The sequence below is a fragment of the Triturus cristatus genome, chromosome 3_1, assembly GCF_964204655.1.
Source record: "Triturus cristatus chromosome 3_1, aTriCri1.1, whole genome shotgun sequence".
Lineage (NCBI taxonomy): Eukaryota > Metazoa > Chordata > Amphibia > Caudata > Salamandridae > Triturus > Triturus cristatus.
In genome coordinates, this window is record NC_140583.1 from 355,074,883 (window position 1) to 355,100,309 (window position 25,427).

At 42.0% G+C, this 25,427-nt stretch overlaps 1 protein-coding gene across 1 annotated transcript in view; it reads right to left on the minus strand.

Annotated features, from left to right (window-relative positions):
* Positions 1 to 25,427, minus strand: part of TRPM1 (transient receptor potential cation channel subfamily M member 1) — a gene marked incomplete at its 5' end in the record, with an annotated part of 381,597 nt that overhangs the window by 350,687 nt on the left and 5,483 nt on the right. Inside the window, 4 exons of the mRNA XM_085646142.1 lie at positions 1,704 to 1,828; positions 3,913 to 4,126; positions 5,841 to 6,036; positions 10,468 to 10,547. Coding sequence (XP_085502268.1) covers positions 1,704 to 1,828; positions 3,913 to 4,126; positions 5,841 to 6,036; positions 10,468 to 10,547 — 615 coding nt within the window. The remainder of the gene's footprint in view (positions 1 to 1,703; positions 1,829 to 3,912; positions 4,127 to 5,840; positions 6,037 to 10,467; positions 10,548 to 25,427) is intronic.

Sequence of the window (25,427 nt, forward strand, 5' to 3'; positions counted from 1 at the left end):
ACTTCATACATACTTCCTGAATTGCCCTAAGTTGCGCCTTTCTACACCACTAGACCCCTCACACACACTGCACCATACGCCCAGGAACAAAAGATCTCTGCTAAAGAGCCTCTTTATGGGTGCCCGTCGGGTTTTGCAGTGCCGACCCGACGAGGAGCAGGTCCATATGATGAAGCATGACACCTAGCTTCCTTGGTGTGTGAGGACCCTAGTTCCGACAAGAGGAATTCCTCTCCTCTTGTACACGATCTCCTTGTCACATACACTCTCTCCCTTTACCCTGAGGAACTGCATACTCTTTATTTTGGTATAGTAATACCACACCCACAATTACAGATCCTGCAGGAATCAGTAATTCAAGGCAGCAAAATTATCAGGATTACAAATAACGCCAAATAACCCCACTTTGTTATGTGGCATAGCATCAGAAACTGGTGTTATTGCACCACATTCCTCATGTTATTCCATAATTACGGGACATCTGCGGTGGGAACACAGTTCTCCAGGTTTACCTGAAGGATTGGCCCAAGAAAACAAATCGTTATACAACGTGTGGTATGACTGCATTACCGATAATACCGATGTTGTGATTACTCTTACTACCAATCATATCTGGATTATGACTCTGGTCTAGAATGTCTGTTCTTTCCATTTACCAAATTTGATTTCAGACTTTGGTGAAAGCTTTTTGAGATGCACAAATATATTTTTCTTATACACCTAAGACAGAGTGAACCATTTGACCTTGAAAATGTAGAAAAAAAAAACTTCACTTTGTGAGGCAAAGAAGGGGAATTCAGTTCCATATGGAAACTTTTTAAAATCGAGTGTCAGACGGATTTAGACAGTATTTTTATACATATTATTTTTTCTTCTCTTTAGATTGACATCTTGTAGAGATTTTGGTTAGCTAAAATAGATGTTGCCTTCTACAGTGTTAACTGATGAACTAAAATAGGAAATAGGAAAGTGCATATTCTATTGACTTTCATTAAACCGTAATAAAAGTTAATATTAAGTACAATCCTTATAGAGAAGCTCCTTGAGGTCCAATTCACAGGGGTATATTTGGTCATACACGTATTTACCCTTTTTTGCCTCCCAAGAATTCATAAAGGAATTCCTGGTGGGCATAAATAGGTTTTCAAGTACAGATATCTCTACCATGAGTGCACAGAAATCTGCACTTAACAAGTAGGAAGAAGGGGTTCCACTGGAAGTGTGGGGGCACACTCACAACTATATATGTTTGTGGGCACTGCCAAAAATGCTGATGGGATCCGTTACACCCTGGAAATGGTCAGAGACTTACTCCAGTTAATAACTCCTCTTCCAGGATGGGGAAAAGAAACAGATCACACCACACCCACATTTGGTGGGGTGCAGAGAAAGGGCTCTCTCCATGGAGAAAAAAAAATCCATGGCGAAAAAGAACAAAATGGTTCGCATTGGACAGGCAGATCGATTCTCCCTTTGCAGACTTCTCTGCAATGAATAACTCGGCACAGAAGGCATAAGACCATGTGAGAAGAGTCACATGACCTGTCCAGTAGTACGCCTCGAAATCTGAACCTGTTTTTGGCACCAACTCAAACAAGAATCTGAAATCTTTGCGAAGGAGGGCCAGAGAGAAGAATCATGTTATAATACTTCAATGTTAATTGGCCAATCATTACCCGACGTAACAACTCGCATATACTTACATCCTTTCCCATAAGGTCCTCTTTGTTTTCCACAATGCCCCATGGTGCAATACCTATGGCACAAATTCGTCCCCTGGACTTTGAAGAATGGTCCTTCAAGGCATCTCCGACATGGCGAATTACACCTGCATCATGGGATTTTGAAAGAACAGTGTGTTCAGTCTTGGCATAAAACATTTACGCAACTTCAGTTATACTTCAGAATGACACACCATATACGGTCTCACCATGCCCGCATATTGTTCTCGAAGCACAAATGATTTTTTTAAAGCATAAATCACAAAGATTAAGAATAGATTTTTGAAAAGCATATCAAGCGAATTAAACCTTCTTATTATCTGTAAACTGATCAAGTAAATGTGTTAGCTCTCTGGATTTTTGGGTTATGTTTTTATAATTACACGCTTAAAATGAAGTAGTAAAACACACTATGGGTATTTTTAAGAAAACTGTGATGAAAGGAGCCAAGGAAGGACTAACAACATGTTCAGTCATGACACATATTTCATCGGAACATGGCTTGAGCTTGACTATTTGACAATGGGCCTGTGTGTACCGCAAGAATGTGACCCTGATTTAGAGTTTGGTGGATGGGATACTCACAAGCGCAAGATGGATCTCTTCCGCTTTATTACAAGTGCATGATAGCACTTGTAATAAGGCAGGCCGCATATCTGCCGCATTTGGATCTCAAAATCAGGTCCTGTATCAAGAAGGAACAGGGTCTCTGCTTGGTATGTGAGAACAAGAAGGAGGCAGTGAGTCATGCCAGCACATCTGAACTCCATTTGGGTGTAATTGGTAGAGATTGAAGGTACCATTCCAGGTGTCTGAACCTTCCCAGGTTCCTTTACATGAGCACTAACCCTATGGATCACAGGAAACAGAGTTTGAATGGGGCTTTCAATCACACTATGTCAAATAAATTGAGCTCAGTTTTTACGTTAGGGGGGAAAATTGATGTAACTCTTATCCCATCAATCGAATGTGATGCTTTTTTTTTTTGCAATCGGCACTCCCAAATATTCAACAATCATGTGCTTGTTAAAGGGGTGCTGGTCATTGTGTGTAAATAATCCTGCTTCCCTAGATCCAAACTACATATGGGGGTGTTACATGTCCTTGATAACGTTTTGGGTATGATCCCACTATGGGTGTGAAAAGCTTTGACATTTTGACCCAAAGTCATTCTTAGGCTTAGAGATTGGCGAACGCTCTTTTGACTTAAGGTGTTCAAGAGGTCAGGGCATCCACACCAAATTGTCATGAGTGAATAGAAATACATTTAATAACCATCTAACGTGGTGACAAGGGCTTCCAATTGGACCAATTAAAGGGTGCCCTTTTCTAACACCGCTACTCTTGAAGTCGAATGTATGTTGATGGCCATGTTCCTATAGGAACTGGGTGACGATGGTCTGTTTAGCATCACAAACTCCAAAGCAAATACAATAATAGAAATAAGAGGCCTTTCATCGCAATATGTAACATGTATGTTTCTCACTTCACTGTTAGAATTGAACTATGTAATCAACAAAATTGTTAATTTTATTCTCTGTCCTGGAACTGCTGAAATATCCATTAGTATAACGCATGTGAAAACTGCAGCCCTAGTTATGCAATCAGCGTGCTCAAATGTGGGACTTTTAGGAAGTTACCATAAACTAGAGGGTGAGTCGAAATGGGAAACATATTCTACATCAGAATTCAAACCCATCAGGTGTCCTCAAATATTGGGGGAAAAGGTTCATGAGACTTCTATTGTAGAACAGTTGTGCGTCTCTAGAATACACGCCAAGGCCATGTTTGTGAGGCAACATGGCTGCTTGCTTCCAATATGGTTTCCTTTACTGGTTGAGGCCTACTGCTGCTTTTTTGTCACAATTCCCTACAACTCTGAATGTATTTGAAATAGATTAGACTGTCACATTCTTGAAGTCCCTTAGAGCTACCCAAATGAATGATAGACAACACAGATGTTTTTCATTAATAACTGAAGAGGTCGGGGGGAATACAGAAACCCAACCAATCTCTATGAAATATAACCGTGGACAACAATTTAACAATTTTTAGATTAACGGGTTTTACTTCAGGTAATGAAAAAGTAGCTCAAGAATGCCACGCGATATACACGCACTTCAAAGAAAATGGCAGATGGGAATGTGCATTGTGTACTTATCCATCCCGGATATGTTTTTATATTCCTTACCAGTGCTGACTCCTCCAGTGAATATCCAGGCTCCGGTTGTCATAGCAGCTTTGATTAGCCCTTTTCCAAATACTTGCTTCAGTTTGGGCTGCATCTCAAAATTCTGCAGTCCTCCGTGGACAGAGATCAAGAGTTTGGGAAGTTCCAACTGCCAGTCCTTCACCATTAGATGGAGCAGGGAGTCTGGTTTGGTGTCATAGGATAAGCGGATGTACTGAAAAAGAGTTTGGAATCATCTGTTATGGTATCTATGTGCTGATGCATTCATGCAGAAACTCTGGAACACTGTCATAGAGCTCCTAGGACTGCAGCCCCAGGACCACTGGACGATTCACAAAGGTAAACTGAGATGAAAGTGAAGCTTTACAACTTTTGGTACTCACAAAGGGCATTTACCAGTAGTAAAGTTAGACTTTTGTCTCCCTTAATCTTAAGTTTTGGTCTTAAATTTAACTGAGACAAAAATATAACTTTACTACTCATAAATGCCCTTTTTGAATACCCAAAGTCGTAAAGTCAGACTTTGATCTCAGTTTACCTTTGTGAATTGGGGCCGCGTTCAGTGGTCTATAAAACATTGTGCCTCGGTGAGTAAATTCCTTTGAAACACGCGGCACCCCTCTGCGCATTTTATTGTCTGTATTAGGAAAGTGCACGCGGGGCATGGGAGTGTTTGATGGAGCCCACGTTTCATGCCCCAGTAGCACTTTCATACTACGAAATGAACTGCGTTTATGCAGCCACTTCTATAATGTGCATTATTTGGCACCTTCCTAATGTGAAGCTGGCATTTCATAATTTGTATGCAAATGAGAGAACATCTTTATCTTTAAATGCACTCCATAATTCTAGCCAGGGCCGTCAGCCGTTCAGCCTTGTTTTCAGTGTCCCTGTCTGCCTCTGATTTGTCCTGCATTTCTCTCAGTGGCGGCCTGGGAGATTGGCTCATGTTGTTCATGGCCTTGAAGTGCAGCCAGAATCAAGCTTTAGTAATTATACTGACTAAGGAACACTGGGCCGGATTCAGAGCAGTGGCGTAACGAAAACTGAAGGGGCCCCCTTGCAAGGTACACAGAGGGACTGCCACTCCGGATTGAATCCGGAGCTGTCAGGCCCAAGTACAGTGCTGAGGGGACCCCCTGCAGCTTCTCTGCTGCAGCTCACACACGCAAAATGGAAAGGGTGAGGAGATACACAAGAAGCCAGAGTCACTGGGATGCGGTGCACAGACTCCTGAGGAATATAGAATAAAAAGCAATGTATCTTACTGATGATTGTAAAAGAGAGCTTCCTCCCCCTCGGCAAGCCAATATGCCCTCCTAGAGCTTATTGCTCAAAGTATGTGATGACTTCACCCTTCTCTAAAGGTAAGTGGTGCACTCACAAGAGCCAGAACTTTACAAGAACAAACATTTTAAGAGTGTAAAATCAACAAAAAATGGAAATCTAACACAATGTGTCAGTAGAATACCTTCCCAGTAGGGGGGTTCCCATATTTTGGTTGGGAAAACACTTTGTATGGATTTGAAGACAACTTGACACCCACGATTGTCAAATGTACTCCCTCTTTTTTAACTTTTACACCACATGGAATCTGACCTGTACTGTGGTAGTTAAGTTAAAAAAATAACCAGGGGCCTCTTTTTCTCTGTGCATTGGGAATATTGAAAGCCTAACGTCTGTAGACAACTAGACCCGATTCCATTCCGGATAGTGCACAGGGCATTGGCCTGCTATGTGCTTGCATTATGTACATATCTATGCAGCCAACTTGAGACTTTGGTCAATCACCAATTGACGTTCATGACCCTAAATCTTCACTGGATGGTTTTATATATTTGACCTGCTTGGCTCTCTTCAATTAGTATAAAATCTCATGGAGTTATTGCCTGAATGAATACTGTCCACTGCACATATGCTGTACTTACCATTGCCTTGTTAGAATGTCCACCACCCTGGAACTCCAGAATCCCATAGGCATCAGTTGGACTACTCTGAGTGTGTTTATTGATGGACCATTTCTCTTGTTGATTTTCCACTTGCTTGTTGTCGTCGCCATTTTTATTTGCAGTTACATTTTGAGGTACAGGCACATGCTGGGTGATAACCTGACCACAGCAACACCTAAAAAGGTATAACAGGTTTGCTGTAATTGTATTGAAATCCAGTTGAGTTTAGACATGTGTCATGAAGACAACCTCAACAATCTTTGGACTTAGAGGTAGGTAATGAAAAACCCTTCTATACATTCTTAATGGCATTCTGTTATTTTAGATGTAGTTATTTTTAAAACTAACATTGTATTAAGGCAAACACACTAGCAAAAATATCGTACTTCAAAAATAACCAAAAAATTATAATGATAGACATATAAATAAATATATACATATATACACACATATATAGATATGGCTAAGTATAGATTTAATATTCTTAAATAAACATTTTGCCAGGCCTAAACCTTCAATTGTTAGCTCATAAAAGTCATCTCTAGGATAGGCCCTAAACAGCCCATTGGGTGAGGTGCAGTGTAATTGCAAATTTGGACATGTACGTTTAAGTTTTACGTATTCTAGCAGTGAAAAACTCTTAAATTCACTATTGTAAACTCATGATTTCATTTTCCACTACTGTGAGGCCTACCTCTCCCATAGGATAAAATTGGGTTACTTTATTACAGTTAATAAACACTAACTTTTAATTGGGAACAGGTAAACAATGTGTGTTTGGTGTCTGAGAGATTGTAAATATAATCCTTTTTAATGGTAAAGTCGGATTTTAAGTTACAATTGTGAAAATGCTACTTTTGAAAAGTTGCCATTTTCCTGTCCTAACTATTTGGTGCCTGTCTCATGATTGGGTGTAGTTGGACTTTGTTTACTCCTCCCAGACAGCCACACAACAGGGGAATTAGGTGTGCCTGGATGGGCCATCAACTGGCAGCATGGGAGAGGTGGAGCTAGGCACTGGCCCACTTTCAACTGAATAGTCTGTACTCTGCCTTCACACGAACACTTGTCACCACTGCGTAATTTATGCAGCCAGCTTGAAGCCATAGTAAGGAAGGCAAGAAACTTCACAGGGAATGCTCTATAAACTTCTCCGGCTTCACAGCAGGCACCAGGTTTTAAAATAGGATCCTCAAACCTACTCTTAAGTACACCTCTAGACCTGTGGATACTATAGAAGGACTGCTGTTCTGCCCAGCTGCCTGCTGCTGTGCTTTCTTAGAAGAAGGACTAGAATTGCACCCTTTATCACAGGCGGAAGTGACTTCAAGGGTCAACTGACTGACCTCCTATTCTGAACTACAAGGACATAATAAGCTCCAGATGCTCCATGCATCTGCCCCAGTGACCTGCTGCCTGGACCTGCCCAAGCCCTGCTGGCCTCTGCAGGAGTGAGTTCCTGATCCCCAAGAGGTGCCCTTCAGATCCTGGACCCTTGTGTGGCATCAGTGCAGCTCCTCAAAAAAAAGGAGAAATCCTAAAGTTTTGGGCTCTTTGCGACAACGAACAGGCCAACTCACACCGAGATCTTGCCATCTGTGCTGCCTGCCAGTGCAGAGCTCAGGTGAACCAGACTCTTTGCGCCACAGTGTCTGCCAGCGACATCTGGCAATGTGAGATCTGCAGTCGCGCTGCAGTATCGGCAGCCATCGGTGACTGCCAACACTTAGCTCCAGTAACAACCGCCCACCATAAATGATAGGATGTTCATGCTACAGTGATGTCCGTCCGAGACGTCCGGCCTGCTCTTCAAGCTACATCGATGACCCTCTGCTACACTCGCCCTGTTCCTCGTGGCCCTTTCCACTGCAAACAGAACTCTTCTAGCTGGAGTTTTGAAGGTAACTCTTTCAGCTGGACTAACCTGGACCCTATATCCGGCCCGTGCTTCATCACGGTCAGCCAGAATTTGAGACTTTCACCGAAGCTTGCACGACCAGATAGTCACGAGTCGGGCTCTGTGCTTAAAGGCGCTTTCCTTAACTGAAATCTATAAAATTGCATATCTCTGGTTCTACTGATTAGACTTTTGTTGTTTTGGTTCAAATAATTGATTAAATTTTACCCTATTTTATATGTGGGATTTTTCTTGTATGTGTTTTCACTTTATTAATGTGCTGCATAAATACTTGACACATTGCTTCTAAGTTAAGCCTGACAGCTTTTGTGCTAAGCTACCGGAGGGTTAAGCACAGGTTAATTTGGGGTTTGCTTGTATTTCACCCTGACAAAAATTGTGGTGGATGCTTGAGAAGGGTTTCATCACCCTCAACCAGTAACTCAATATCCAACAGTTTGTATATACAGCAAAGTGTACAAGACCACTGAAATGATGTGATTCTGCAGACCCGACATGTTCTGCTTAATTGTGGATTTGCTGCATTTGTCGCATAACCCTGCATTTGTCAAATAATAATTCTTCAGTTGTATAGTCTAAGGATTTTAACAAAAATAAATTGTATCTAACTCAAATCGATCAAAAGTTACTAAAAATGTGGCAACATGTGTCCCCGCACATGGGAAGTCCCTTTGCAATGGTTGACTTGTCATCTTTTTATAACTTATTGCAGTAGTTGAATGTCAAAGTGGTACTAATAAGGTGTCATCTTTGCCCAAACAGTGTCACCATGTGCAAAAATAAAAAAACAAGGAAATAATATTATCACACAATGTGCCACATTTCTTGCCTTTTTCTCCTCATAATTTTGCCAAACCTGCAGCATAATGCATGCGGCATTATGGTTCTACCCTGCTACATAAATCCAGTGGCCCTATATATAGTTTAGACAGTTTGTTGATTTGTATTCTGCAACAACTTGGCAAACCCTATGGTTACAAGCAATCTTTTGGCTTACTTAAAAAATCAGGACGCAACCCCTCCCCCACACTTCATGGAATGCTACATCATATGGGTGCTCATAATCAGCAACAATTATTGCTAGGCAGGCTGGCGGCAAGCTCTTTCAGTGTATTTTTTCAAAAATATATTTGTATGACTATAATATTCAATTCTGGTATGATGTCTCCAGGGCTTTGTGTGCGGAGTGGGTTTTGTTATTTCCTAATTTTCCCTTTTTTTCACAAAATTAAAAAGAACAGTTTATAGGTGTGGGCTAAAAAGATCATTATTGCTTATATTGTGGTCAACATGCTTCTCTCTATTTTTCAAGGATCTAGCGGGTCGTGCTCTTTTTTCACGACCTAGGGCCACATGTACTAACATCCATTTGCGATTTCCTAATAGCAAATTTTTGTGATACGCTATTAGGAAATCGCAAACAGCTTAGTGGGTTTTACGCTGTTTGTGCTTCCCAGCGGGTTGCACTTGACCTCCCTCCTTAATATTAATGAAGTAGGTCACAATTTGCGACCCATTGCGAATCACTAAAACACAGGGATGGTGGCCTTCTGGGGACAGCAGGCCCCCATGTCTGTGTTTGCTTTTAAATAAAGCAACGTTTTTTTAATGAAACCTGTTTTCCTTAATGGAATGCGGGATGCGTTTCAAAAAGAAAAAAAATGTTTCAGTTTCATTTTTTGAAAGTACCACTGCCTTTTCTTACATTTTTGGGGGGATGCATTCACTAAGGGGAAGGGGTCCCCTATGGACCCCTTCCCGTTTACTAATAGGTTTTCACCAAATTGAATTTGGTGGTAAAAAGCAAATATTTTGCAACCACGTTTCGGTTGCAAAACATTCATACATTCCACTACGAGTTGCTATTAGGAAGGGACGCCTTTAACAGGCCCCTTCATAATTCCAGATCACTAACCCTTTTTGCGATTCGGTATTAGGTTACCGAATCACAAAATGGGTTTGCTACATAGGAAAATGCATTTTTCCGGTCGTAAACGGCCAGATCTGTGAATCAGGGCGTTTGCGGCCTGAACGAACCTATGTACATGTGGCCCTTAGTTCCGTTCTAGTTAACCACTTTCGAACATATCGCTATCTTCTTGTTTTAGGCGAGAGTGAAAAAGGAGACGTGTGGCATGTTTGTCTGTGACTTGTCAGCTGTTAGTATGCATTTCAATAATGCTGGAGACCAGGGTCCCAAACGATCCTTCATATCTTTATAGCGTGTGCATGCACTTCATGATCAGAGCAAGGCATGTATCCTTCCATCCATTTATTCGGGAAGGAAAGAAAGATGTCAGAGAATGGTTCATTCCAGACACGTTCTCTGCCACTTGTTGACATCACCAAAAAGGCTGTGGAAATGGAGGCCTGCTAAATTCTAAATGCCGCTGTCCCTTTACCCACGTTGGGGATGGGAGCCCATGAATATGTTGGGTCCCGATACTTATTCATAGCAGTCAGGCTGCTCAGCGCGCGTGTACTGTCTACCAGGCCCACCATGGAATCCAGGCCACTTTTGTGAATCTGGGGACGCGTGTCCTCTGGTGCTTTATTGGCACTACAATAGACAAAATACCAATCATAGTGTGCAACTAGGCCTGCCGGTGTATCAGGCCCTATGAGTTAAAAAACGTGAGCATCTAGAGGCAACCCGATTATTTTACAGAAAATAGCCATGGTACTCACCGGCTAACATCTTTGTTGTTGGCAATTAAGTAGATGCATTCTCTCTTGCAAAAGGTCTTCTCTATCCATGCCTTTTGACCCTGGAAGAAAATGAGAAATTAGACTCATGGCATAGGAAACACGTATGATGTCAAGGAATACATCTCGCAAAGGCTGAAGACAGATTTAGCAGAAAAATAAGCACCTTTTGGTTTCCAGAGAAAAATCAATTCACCTGACATTGACCAAGGGATTGGAAGTTCAATTTGATGTACATGGTAGTAATAAACAGCCAGGCTAAGATTTGTCTGGTCGGTATCTGCGGATTCCTTCCACAAGGATTTGAATGTGCTATTTGATTATAATGCATGATTATAAAAGCTGTGGAAAGTCGCCTTCACCAATAATAGCACAACACATCACACCCCCTGTGCTCCCTAATAACATGATTTTACCCTGAGTTAAGCTACAAGCATGTGTGACGTGTCAATATTTGATACCTGCTGGGCTCATTCTTGCTTGGGTTGGGAGCAGTATTCATGCCTATGGCCTAACTCCAATACCCTCGAAAATCCTCCATAGACAGGTGAAGATACCTGCTCTATCTGTGCGCAGCACACTAGTCTCATTCCAAACCCATTGGATACCCAGAGACACTCTCCTTATGTCCCAAGGCGCCCTTTGGACGTCTGTCCTCATACACAAGACCTGCCTCGTCCTGTGGAACAGCAGATGCACAGATGTTTTAAACATAGGTGCATTCTGTCCTTCACAGGGATCCCTAGATAACCCCCTTATTAAAACGCATCCATGTGTGCGTCGGTGTTTGTTTGTTTCCTTTTTGTGTGCTGGAGTTTAGAGATGCGTCCTTTTGTAATTTTATTTATCGCATCAAATGTATCGCTTTTCGTACCCCTGGTGCCGACCCTGTATCTCAGGAAGTCGGTCATGTATTATCTACCTTGCGTGGTGGCTTCAATCTCACCACAAGCTCGAGTACAACTGTGCATAATGTTCACTATACAAGCCATTGCCATTACCCCAATTATTGCGCCATGTGTATCACACACCATTTCTGTTTTCTATGCTTATGTTGATCCCATCATTGTCTCTCACACAAAGCTTCGTTTAAGCACCAACTTTGTGCCCTGGGACCCCTGAAACTGGATGTGCCACAGCCACATGTGCTGTGCTGGCAACGTCCATGCATGACTTTAGTAACTGCATGGACAATACACTGGATATGCTACCTTTCGAGCCCTTCATACATGAGGGATATCTATCAATCAGTTTTTTTTAAATATCTATTTATTACCATTTTCAAGCATTTAAACAGAGAGCGTTGTGCAGCATGGGTACAGTAGCTCTGTCAGAGGAGCATCCTATGAGTCTTGTGCAACACAGGGGAGTGAGGGGGTGTTGTATTAGCTAGAACTGTTGAGAATTGTTTATCAATAAATTCCAGCTCGCTCCTGGTATTCGAATTTCCATGGTGATGCCTGGGCTGAGGCAGTATGAGGCGGGAGACTAGAGAGCGGGCAGTGTCTCTTGGTGGTGCTCGTAACGGAATAAACCTTTTCTACAAAATCACACAGTGTTTGTCTTTACAACACTGGCGACAAGGATGGCGGGGGCACACACACCGGGGAACACAGCAAGGATCCGCCAATCCCATTACAGTACACACTCAGGGCTCCCTCTCACCATGTTGTTGGCATCCATCACATGTACTACCTAGAGACATGCCGCTCCGAAAGGATTACTCAGCTATGTCTGGAGGGAGGGGGGTCTTTACTCTCTCAGGTGAGTCTTCAGTTGAGGTCTCTCTTTCATCCACCAGGGCATCTCCCACTCGATCCAACATCTCATTCCACCTCTCAAGATCCCTTTCAACATTTTGATCCCTGGGGAGGCTCCCTACATGCACTTCCTCTGATACCGCCCATTCCAGTTCGTTCATTTGCCACCGTTCATAAGTCAGGGGCGCTGTCTGTACCCAGGGAATGGCGAGAAGGCACCTGGCAAGTACCTGGCCAAGGAGAGTGAACCAGTAACTCATTTTCCCTCTTTTCTTAGGGAGTGGCAGAAGACCTAGAAGGCAGTGCCGGATGGACGGATCACACATATTCCCGTATCCGGGTCACTGTGCAGGTGGCGTGTGCCCAGTACCGATGCAGCGCCCTGCAACTCGACGCAACATGGACAAAGCCGGCAGGTAACACGCCACACCGCAGACAGTCGGCAGCTGGTGTTGGGAAAACCTACTGAGCCTCTCAGGGGTCAGATATGTCCTGTGGAGGTAGTAAAATTGTGTTAATTTGAATCAAGCATTGCTAGCAGTCTCCTGCACCTGTGCTTTTGCCCGTCTCCACTCTCCATATGTGAGAGGGGTATCGAGGTCCTCCTCCCATAGGTTGCGGGTCCCTGTAATATCAAACTGTTTATGCAGGTACAGTTTTTACATAGAAAGCAGATATAACCCATCATTTTCACAAGAATTACAAGCGAGGAGCGAATTACCCAATTTCACCTACTTCTACTCATTTACTGAGAACATGCATAACTGTCCGATTATATTCAAATGTGAATGTCTAATGAATTACTAAGGTAATCTTTTTATTGCCTACGTGCTGTCTTCCAGAAAACCTTTCACAATGATGTTCCAAGCACTCCAATTTCACATATTATTAAAATGCTTGTAGCAGGAACAATCGAATATAATCACATTATCCAATTTAAAGAGGCCACAACTAAATCTGATATTTAAATTAGCCCCTCTATGACGTTACTGGAAAGGCAGATTGATGTGGAGTGGATGCTTAGTGGGAGCCTCTGTCTCTAGAAATGCAGAGTAACATTGTGAGCTCGAGTCTTCCACATCGTAGACGAAGTCCAGCAAGCAAAGTGTCATTTTGGCGATGCGAGGGGTGGCTTTAGCATGACCGCTGGATGTGAGGACCTTGATTAGAGGTTTGTGATTTGTTTGGAGGGTGAACCGGGAGCCCCAGATGTACTGTCGAAATTTTTCCATGGCCCATATGGCGACCAGCATTTCTTTTTCTATGACGCTGAATTTTTCCTCTATGGGAGCGAGGGATTTGGATGCAAATCCTATGGTGGTTTCCATGCCCTCTGTGGATTGTTGTGTCAAAACCGCTCCTAACCCCTTCTCGCTAGCATCTATCGTCAAAATGCTGGGGGCGGAGCAGTCGAACCCTTACAGGGGTACGGCGTTACAGAAGATCTTTTTGATAGTCTCGAATTCGAGGTCTGCATCCGGCTTCCAGCTGAACATGGTCTTTTCCTTTAGTAGCTGACGCAGTGTGTGTGTTTTGGTTGCAAAGTTCTTGATGAACTAGCTGTAGAACTCCGCTAACCCCAGGAATGAGCAAACCTCGTCTTTGGTCTGTGGCCTGGGCGCTGACTTAATGGCCTCCACATTGGCTTTCTTGGGAGAGATCCCGTGTTCGCCGATCTCGCGTCCCAGGTAGGTGACGGAGCGTAGGCCAAACTTGCATTTCTCCATTTCTGCTGTGAGGCCGTGCGCCGAGAGTGTTCGTAAGACTGTCCTGAGTTTTGCATTGTGCTCGGTCTTCGTTGCACTCATGACGAGTACGTCATCCTGGAAGTACAATACATCGCGACTGTCTTTGAAGAGCTTGTGCATCAGTTTCTGAAATACTGATGCAGCTGACGCTAGACAGAAGGGCAGTCACCGAAACCTGTAGCAGACGAATGGGGTAATGAAGGAGGTCAACTTTCTGGACTTAGGGTGAAGCAGGATTTGGTGGTATACTGCTGTGAGGTCTATTCTAGAAAACCACTTGATTCCTTTGGTTTGGGCCAGCATTTTGTTGATTCTTGGCAGGGGAAACTTGTCCACTAGTATGTTTTTGTTAAGTTCTCTAAGGTCGATGCAAAGGCACACTTTCCCGTTAGGTTTCCGTGCCACGACCAAGGGCGCCAACCATTCGGTGCTTTCGATTGGTTCGATGATGCCGTTGTCCTCTAAACACTGCAATTCGAGCTGCACGGCTTCCCTGCAATTGAACGGGATGTTCCGTACTTTGTGGCTAACTGGTGTGGCGCCTTCTTTCAACTGGATTTTGTGTGTGAACTTCGACAGTTGACCAATGGTGCTGCCAAAGACATCGGGAAATTATTTTTGCCAGTTGGCTGCGTCCGGTGTGGGGGGTTCATTTGTCATGAGCACTTGTACGTCTCCGCTGGGGTGGAGTTCGATACCTAGCACACCTTGGTTGGCTCATCCGAGGACTGAGGGTCCTTTTTCCACCACGTACAGTTTACCTATGGTTTCTTTCCCCTTGAATACAAATTTCAGAGGTCTGAAACCCACTGTTGGAATCCTTTCCCCTGTGAAGGTGACGGGGTGTACGTTAGTAGGGTGTAGGTTATGCCCTATGGTGTCAGCAAATTTAGTGTCCCAGACCTCCCTTTGTATGATTGTGAATGGGGACCCTGAATCAGCCACCTAGGCTCAGGTTGCAGGACGTTTTTTTTCATGCAATGCCATTGACGCCCAATACTTGTTCCTCAATACATAAAATAGAATCGTCATCACCTTCCCCTTCCCCCACATCACGTTCAGAGTCATACATGACGCATTTTACTGAGTTGCTGTGGGGTTTCCTTCTGCAGGCTTTGCCAAAGTGTTCCACGAGGCCACAAAAGGAGCACTTTACATGGAAGGCAAGACATTGTTTGTCATTGGCCATGTCCGTCTGGCTCCCGCACCTGTAGCAAGAACCTTTCCTCTCAGGGGAGGGTTTTGTGCGTCTAGCAGCGGGCCTGGGTGGTCGTCGGCCATACTTGTTACCTACACTGGGTGCCGGCTTGTCATTGGAAGCTGTTTTGTCACTTACTTTGTACACCGCAGGTTTACACTCATTGTCCCTCTTGGCCGCAGCAGCACATCTTTTGGACGGTTCAGCTTTTTTGACGATTGCTATTATTTTGTGAAGGGGCGCTTCCCCGCTCACCCATAGCTTTTCCTGTACATTGGTGTTGACAGTGTGCATTATGATCTGATCGCGTACTAGCTCGTCATGAAGGTGGCCAAATTTACAGTTGACGGCTAGTTTCTTCAGAGCAGCGACATAGTCCTCTACAGTCTCAATGCTGCTTTGCTTCCTTTGGAAGAAGTTGTATCTGTCTATAGCTATGCAAAAGACAGGTTGATAGTGACTGTCCAAGTCGTCTAATGAGTGTTGGAAGACGTCCGTGTCTGTGGCTGCCCTCGGTTTTTTCAACATGTTCTCGTATACCCGCAACCCTTCGGGACCTAGATTGTGCAATAATATTTTTTTTCTGCGTGTGCTGGAGAACGATTCTTCTCCTTCATCTTCCAGGGCCGACAAGTAGTTGAGGAAGTACCCCTTCCAGTCTGCCCATTTCATGGCTGGCTCCCCCAGCTAAGGGAGGAACGGTACCGGATTCGTTAAGGAGAAGGTTTGGGCACACATCGTGCCGGGTTGTGGTGTGCTCACTAGCGTTATCCTTCAACAAAGGAGCATGTGCAGCAGGCAACAGCAAGAATGCATGGACGGGTGCGCCTGGTCAAGAGGTTGGCACAACCTGGTGTGTACCCAACAGAGGCAGTGAACCGTGGAGATGCACCAGGATGTCTTGACTCTACCTTATGATGTCGGGCAGTACGTAGGGGTTGGCAGCCTGGGATGATGCAAGTGTGCGTGTCACTGTGGTGCGTTGCGCTGGACACGCTGGAGGCGAGGGGCCATAGGGCACCAGAATGGCCCTTCACTGTATTTGGAGTAGATGCACAGGATGGTATGTGTCTGCATTCCACTCCATCTCCCGTAATGACTGCACGTCCTCGCGCTTCACATCAGGCCCTGCGGCCCGTCATGTGGTTGTCCGGCAGCTAGACCACGACACCGCAGAAACCACAAATTGAAGATCGCAGTTAATTTAAAAAGTATTTTATAATTAAAGTAAAGCCAAAATAATAGCAATTACTAGTCACTGCAGAACTGTGTAGTTCTAAAGTGGCACATGCCTTTGCCATTCAGCATGAGCATTCAATGAAAGTTTCTGAGCATTACTTAGAAGTGGCCACTGGAGGCTTCTTCCCCCTCCAGTCTCCGAACACAACTCCCAGCTCTAGCCTTTCTCTAGCCCCCATTAATTCTGGTGGGGCTGGATAAAAGTCAGATAACCTGTGCGTGCAGGAAGACACTTCACAGCTTCCATACTTCACAAAGTTCTTGTTGGGGGTAGCTTTGGCTTGTATCTCCATGAAAGATATAGCCTCTCTGGTCTTTCTGACTTTGTCTAAGCCAGTAGACGGTACCAGTACAGCTATCAGTGCAGTCCTAGGTGTTAGCTGCAATTTCTTGCCTTCCTCTGAGAAGTCCCCATTCCATAAACCAGTTCAGAGCGAGCATAACCTAGCTTTGTCACTAACTTTCTGGTTCCAAGAATGAATCTTCATCAGACCCAGTGCCAGACTAGATATAACTGGTCTGCTTCACAAGAAGAGTCCTTTGATGGCCCGGGTGACCTAACTGGAGATCAGCCGACAACGACCATTTTGTAGAACAAAACACACAAGGCGTAGTAGTTACAGTTCAGCAAACTCTCTCTACTTCCTGTGTGGGCCTATCTTCTCTTTTCAGACAACCATATGTTCCTTGTCCCTTGAGGGCCTCACAAGTCTAGGGTCAGTGGCTAATGAGCCATGCACAACTTCTCCTAACTTCAGAGGGCCTGTGTCCCAGGGTGACAGAGAGCCAAACTATGCCTGTCTTAATGCAAGTGCTTCAGTCTGTAACACAAACAGATATAGTACCTACCAGACTGGATGGGAGAACACCCTTACTTTGAATCTCTCTCTCACAATTTACGGCAATCTCTCCTTTATGGCAAAAACCCTAATAAGTGAGTGGTCAGTTTGAAGCTTTCAAAGGATAAAACCGGTACTGTTCAAAAACAGGGCTCTCCATATTTGAATGATGCTTGTTTTCTTCTTATTTGACAGTTTCTGTCTTTTGTTTATATAATATAAGGATTCGGGAGAAGAGTGAAATAGTTTTGCTAAAGTATGACTTCTATGATTGTAGAATGTTTGACAAAGTGAATCTGCAACAATATGAGATGGTTCATTGAACAGAATAAGACTGCTATTTCTTACAATAAATTGTGAATATGTAAACTTCTATAAATAAAAGTGATATGTAATATTTTTTATGAAATTGTAATTAAAGTTGATAGCTGTTGATAATTAGTCTGTGACACATCTCATTGGTTTCATTAAATTGATCATTGTTTGAGATGTTTATGCTCAGAGTTTTGAAACCCACATCAAACAGTATTAGTAGAATTATCCTTTTTAGACCTAATTCACAAACAAAGTAAGTACTATTCCTCGTTTTTGCTTTTCACCAACATTTACAGTAGTTTGACTGGAAAGCTGCACCTGGGAAGGTCAGCTGACTTTTTCAGCGGGTTCCTGCCGTGCAGCTTTCCATGTGCAAATACACTTTTTTATCTGAAGGGAAAATATTTTAACCTGTGGAGAAAGACCCTCCTCTACCACACATCAAATCTGTGGGTGATCTCTTTCCCTTCCTATCCCGGTAGGGGAGTTACACCAGCCTTGTGCTGGAGTGAATCTCCAACTATGAAAGGGTTGGGTCAGAGTTTGGGAACATGCCTGTTTGTGTGCATTTGCAAGCTTCTAAGTCAAACCCTGCTTTGCAACACCCAATTCACACCCCTGGAGAGGAATTCAAGGCTGCGGAGAACCTCATACTTGTGGACGAGCTCTCTACACTCTTAAATGGGTCTACCCTTACATATAATCACTTTGGGAGTTCCTGGCAGGTATTAAAAAAGCAAATTCTGTCATAAAGTCATGCTTATTACCAAATTTACCTTTATGATTAGGGCCCTATCTCTTCACGAGCGTTTAGGACAGGTACAGACAGAGGCCACCTCGAAGACATTATTGATTATGGCTTACCACTGTTCTGTTTCCTCATTCTGAAATTTGTAATGGAGGATTTACCTCTCACAAATGGCACTGGTGGTTGCCTCTGCACAAAACACCTACCGCTGCATTAAATGTACAATAGTATAGCTTAGCCTTAGTTTTAGGTTTAATCGTTGTTAGCTCCGTACAATGCATCACAGAAACGAATTCAAATATCCATACAATATTCACACTGTCACTAGAGATGGATTGAAAAATGGATGATATGTGTTTTTTTATACTTACATCTTCATAAGAGTATGCAATATTCACTTTTTGGGCTAAAGCTAAAAATTGCATTTTGTGCTGAGCAACTCTTCAGATTATTGGGATTGCTTAAACATGCAGTTATTTGCTAAAGACGAAACATGTTCGAGCAGCTAGTATAATGTAATTCTCTCTTCATCTCCATGTTGTGTTAAAGTAGTTTCTGTAGTGTAGCATGAGCTCCTTTTGTACAAAAGCATCAAACGCATTGACACGGCACTGTGATGCATTCATGTACTAGTCGTTGATTTCTCATGGCCACTGTTGAGAAAGCAATCACAAACTATACAGATCAGAGGAGCCGTGCTCAGACAGCCTTTGAAGTTTCACTGCTCCGTCCGATTCATTTTCTCACACAAAGCTTGATTGTAATCCTGGGTAAACACTATGGCAGACAAGCGCAGTCTGAAAGGGACCTACCGTATACATTTGTTTTCCCTGCATATCGAGGGACGGTAGGAAATGTCTGATTCACAAGCAATTGGAAGCCTTAGCTCGCCTAAGAGCAGTTGCCCAACTATACAACTGGCACATTGTGAGTCCCAAGGAATAACATTTTTACTTGTTGTTGACCAAAAGAATTGAAAGATTTTCTCATATGAGGAATGGGTCTACAGCAGAGTGACGCAAGTACTTGAATCCATCAGTATTAACATAGAGGTGAAGCCACTTACCGACTTGATTTAAAGTTTCAACGCTTTCAACCAATTTTGGTGGAAACTTCTATCCACAAGATTAAGCCATTCTTGGTTTATGGGGCTATTGATTTCAATATCTAGAGACATTTCCACGAGTATCAAATTACAGAATAAGCTATTTGGTGATGGAAGGCTTTAGTGATGTCGCCACATGCTTGGGCGTCTGAGACCTAAAATACCTAGTTTTTATTTGAATAACAACATAATCAAAGCACAGATAGTCTTTTCTTCAAGACAGGATTCTACTTCTTTCTACTAGTGCCCAGGTAATTGCTTTTTTACAGACACCAGAGTTCATAGATACGAATTTAGAATGATTTCCAGGTTCATAAAATTGATTTCCGTGCCAATAATAGAATGGTGGAAGGGGTCGTCATGAGTGTTTATAAATATGTAACTCTGAGAACCAGATCCTTCAAATCTGGAGTTCCATTTTTGCCAGAGACCTGTGATCAAACAAACTCAAGCTTTGACATAAATTAAATGGCATTCCTCATCACTTGAGAGACAGTTCTTCGCCCACTATTGGTAGTCTCTGTTTAGCATACTGCTTTGCAGGTATGGTGTGATCAAAACTGTTTCCCCTTTGGAAAGGTCTTAAATAACCTTATGTTTTCATTGACCGCATTTGTCATTTTTTTAACTTTTGCTGTTAGCAGGAAGTCCTATATATATGTTGGTTTTTTATGTGATCAAAATATTTTGCTTCATTGAATCAAATGTGTGCTTTCTTTCAAAGAGCACTTCTCTTATGGACATAGATTCAAACAGAAAAGCCCTTGCGTAAATGCAGTGCGTAGAAATTGTGTTGAAGAGCATTAAATCACCCTACAGTGAGACAACACATTTCTTTAGGGCATTAGACCCTCCTCGAGAATATTTAAAGTAGTCAACTGATGAAACATCGTGCTAGAAACATAGGGGACGATTAACTAAAGAATGTATTGCTACTGTTGCAAGGTGGAATATTAGGGGTTATGTACAATATTCTCACAATACACAGAAATGGTCCTTGGATTCAACATCAATACTCCTTAGCTCAGCCATGGTAGTGTGCCATTGAGCAGTCACGCATTGTTGTAGGTTCGCCTTAAGCATTTTACAGTACCATTATGGTGCATGAGTAATTGAGACAACTGGAAAGAAATCTGTCACCAACTTATAAAAATCAAGCTTAATTTTTATGAATATAGATACCAAAATAAACTATGTATCATTCATAAAACTGGAGTTGTGGATTTTTGAAGTGTTCAAAAATAAATGTCGTAAATCTTTCAAACTGGTCCTATTGAAATGAATGAAGGAAAACACAGTGACGGTCACATGTAGAGTGAGTTCAAATGAACTCTCTTGTGGATAATATCATGTGGGTCACTAGACCAAGTTCCAACAGTCATTACCTTGCCAAGGAAGTCCGGGTGCAGAGGTGACTTGGTTGTCCTTGGTACTGAATGGGATTGGCGGGAGCTGTCACAATACAAATTCGCCACTTCAGACTCCGTACTGCTGACTATCTATCTATCTATCTATCTATCTATCTATCTATCTATCTATCTATCTATCTATCTATCTATCTATCTATCTATCTATCTATCTATCTATCTATCTATCTATCTATCTATCTATCAATCTATCAATCTGACTTTAATGCATGTAAACTCAAAGCAATACATAAAACTACCCAATACACTGATAGCACACCCTCCTTACTTCATATTCCTGACTCTATTCACTCTTAAAAGACATACTGTCCTGATACACACAATTGTACAACACACACATTTGTGACTTTATGTACACTCAGACTGATAACACCCACTCCTAACTCTACTTGGAACATGCACACACTCCTAACTCTTTAAAACTTTTGAGCATACACTACTGTTGCGATATATATGCTTGACCCACAGATCTGATTATTATGTATAAAAAGCATGGCCATGAGGAGTGATATATTAGTTCATACTGTGCTATTTATTAATTGTGTTATTACTGTTTATTTGTATTATTACTGTTATAAATGTATGTTTTTTTTTAAATAAACAATTAACAATAAAGGTTTTTAATATACACATTCTTCAGTTTTATTAACATGTACATTCAAAATGATGTACACACACAACACACCTAATGGACTTCCTCCTCAATGCCCAAAATATACGGCATGCGACACACACACAATACAGACTCACGAAAGACATACATTCCTGCCTCCTAATACACACACACTCACAAAACAGATACACTTGTGGATCTATATGCACTTACACTGATGCTCACACCTAAAATCCCATGACCGATATACACACACCACAATGCCTTATACACACGAAACACACACACACAAAAGCTCATTATTCACTATATAATTTGACTAACAACACACATTGCTGGCTCCACTCCCAAAACACACATATCCAACTTGTTACACATTTTCAAAAGATACTCCTGTCTACGTAAACATGCTTCACAGATGCACACACTTTTTAATCCTGACTCTATGTACACTTGGACTGATTTGCACTCATATTAATATACACAACTGACACACAAGACAGATACAAACACTTCAAAACAAAACTCACAGCCCACCGGATAAGTGCACCCAACGCACACCCAATCTACGTGATACAGACACCAGCACCAAACTCAGAAAACACATTCCTGACTCCACACAGCCACATTCATATGCCCACACTCATTAATGTACATTCATACACACACTAGCAACTATCATACACCGACACTCAATCACCATCATTCATTTCCGTACACCAACCATTAACCAGTGCTTTACAATGTATATTAAAAAACAATCATCAGACAACATCATATATTAGTGCACAACAATCATTACATGTTCATACAAACTCCGGTAAATGCACACAGAAGCTCCAGTGACACTATTACATAGCCATGTTTATAAACACCAATACCCACTAGTATCCATGGAGTAAAATGCCCACATACTCACCATCATATACCCAGGCAGACAACATTACCAACATTTACAAATTCTACGTGTCTACAACAAAAACACCAACAAACATATGGATATACACACATTGCATATAACCACACACCAACTGTTACATGTCCGCAAATCTACCACTATTTGCTGAACTACCAGTAAGACAATCACACAGCTATGTTCATATGCCCATACCCACAAACATATGATTGTGAACTCACCCTTTAAACAGTCCACATACCTTACATCGTAAACCACCACACAAGCAATCTTATAACCACACAAAAACCATGTAGCACAGTGCATGGTCTACATGGTTAGCACACAACTTAGTGCCACCATCCAACAATACTAATAGCGCTTCTAAATATAATCAATAACTCTCTAAACCACGTCCCATTTTAAAACCTATTTAAACCTTCTCAAGTGCTAAGTGGGGTGAAGGTACCAACTCATCAACTTCCCCAGTTTTTAGGTCAAAAGTCATTGTTAGTGTACTAGTTTACCTTAACTCCTTTTAAGTATTTATGGGGTAAATATATGTATTGATATATCTATATAATGTATATATATGTACACACACACGCACATACGAATATATTATTCCTCATCTCTGGACAAAGCTATCCTGCGCTAACAAGCTGGGTGGTATTTTATCGATCTCAAGCTGTATACTGTGCCTGGAATGGTAAAATGGCCTTCATATTTTTTGGTTGACGTGAACAGCACCTTGTAATCCTATGTTTTAATACATTGCTGAAAATGACAAAATAATGTTCTAGCTCAGTGTGGATGGCATGGGGCTTGTCCTATGCCTGAAACGTCTGGTAGACAAACTTGGGGAGACCAGATTCAGAGGGTCAGTGGTTTTGTAGATGTGCTCTATGTAAAAGAACAGCTCTCCCGCTAAATATTGTGGCCTTCCCAGAGTTCCGTATTTCTATATTCCACACACACGCATATATAACATATATATAAATCATGCTACCAAAATTAAATGTGGAAGTCTCCCATTTCAAATATATGTGCAGCTGACTTGTTTATATCCGACCGTCTCTCCTACCCTACATGAGTATCAGTCCTTCTTACCCAAAGTTTGTGTGAACCACATCCATACCAATGTCCATGCTAATGAACCTCCTGGCATCGTGTATACAAGTGAGTCTGCTGCCAAAAAGGCTTGTGGCCATATTGCTAAAAACTGCTCTCAGCACTGTTTATCTTTGTTATTGAAAACCACTGAAGGGGAATGAACGTAAAAACGCATGGCTCTGAAGAAACAGACAAAAGAAACCATTTACGAGGCCAAGCAAACAAAATAGGCTTAACGGGGCTTTTCCCTTTGTGCGTCAGTCCAGAGCCATCCACTTTCATCAAAGGGGATGCTAAACGATGGTGATAGCTTTCTAAAATGGACGTGTTCCGCCAAGAAAATGCAAACATTAGAATGGGCAAAGCGACTGTGATCCCAAGCAGAGTTCCTAGACTCTATTTGCAGTCACAAGCAACAGTTTGCAAGTTAATGCCCAGGGATAATTTAACGAATGCTGTTGGCATTACAAAGTTGCACTTTCATTTTGAATATTTATATTAAAGAAAGAAGAAATATATATATATATACACACATATATATATGTTTATATACACACACACATATATATATATATGTATATGTATATATATATATATATATCTATATATATATATATATATATATATATAGAGAGAGAGAGAGAGAGAGAGAGAGAGAGAGAGAGAGAGAGAGAGAGAGAGAGAGGGGGGGGAACTGCAGACTGCCAAAAGATTGTGATCGTCATATTTTGCGCAGGGTGATTTGTATATAGTGCTCTAGAAACTGTACACATTTGTAAATGATGCTTTTAAGAGTTTGCACTCAGTCAGGGGCGTAGCTAGGTCAGTAACTTTGGGGGATGAGCTTCAGATTTGTTAACAGTCGCGCTGTCATATAATGTTAACATACATTATACGACAAGCAGGGTGCATGAGAGGGACCTAAGGGGCAGTGGAAAGGGAGAAGAATGCGGATTGGTAGGAGTATAAAGTGAGAAAAAAAACACAATATTTTGAAAACTAACCAGAATTTGCGACGAATTTCAAAACTGAGAGTGAGAGCGAGTGCGTGCATTTTTGTCTGTGTGTATAAAAACTCCTGGTGAAATTCGCAGACACCTCACCATACCTGACTGAAAGCACCTGTACCCAACTATTTATCATGAAATACATTTATTAGGGGGGTGTAGCATCCCAAACAGCCCCCTGAAGCCATACCCCTAGTCATGGTGTAATTTAGGCACAGAGATCCATGCAGTGTCTTCTTTGAGTACCAATTGTTATTATCTACAAAGGCACATTAGAAGATGTTTGAGGAGGTCAATAATCCTAAACGTGGAGAGCGAACACAAATCAGTCTTGTAATCTTTGACTAACACAGAGAAAGCTTTACGTGCGTTCTTACTCTATTCACAAAGCTTAATAAATTAGTTTTCATGATAAAGACAATATTAGATATTTTGAGACCTGAGGCATGGAGGTTTGCCACACCCCTCACAGACGTCCATTCATGATGAACTGCGGCCTGTAATATACGGCTGAAAGCTAGTGCTCAAGATGAAAACGAAAAATGGCCTTTTGCCATTCTTACAGAAAAGTCTTTGGAGCTGAAAAATAACAAAAGCCCTTTAACATTCCAAACACATTATTACAGCTTTAATTGGAAAAATACAATTCAAGTCAGGAGGGCTGATCCATTGTGCCATGCTGCCATGGACGGAAAAAAATGAAAATGACACAATAACAGACTAATGGACGGCTGAAATCCCCTATAAATATATATAATTTTAGTAAAATCAAAATGACTAGGCCCTATTGAAATCAAAAGGTCTTGGCAAATGTCAGACCTGAAAATTGGACCGGAAATCCTGATATTTTAATACAATTATTTTCGTTAAAGTTCACACTACAACTGAGGAAAGACATTCAGCCATTGCTTTCACACAAGTTTCAACTGTTATGA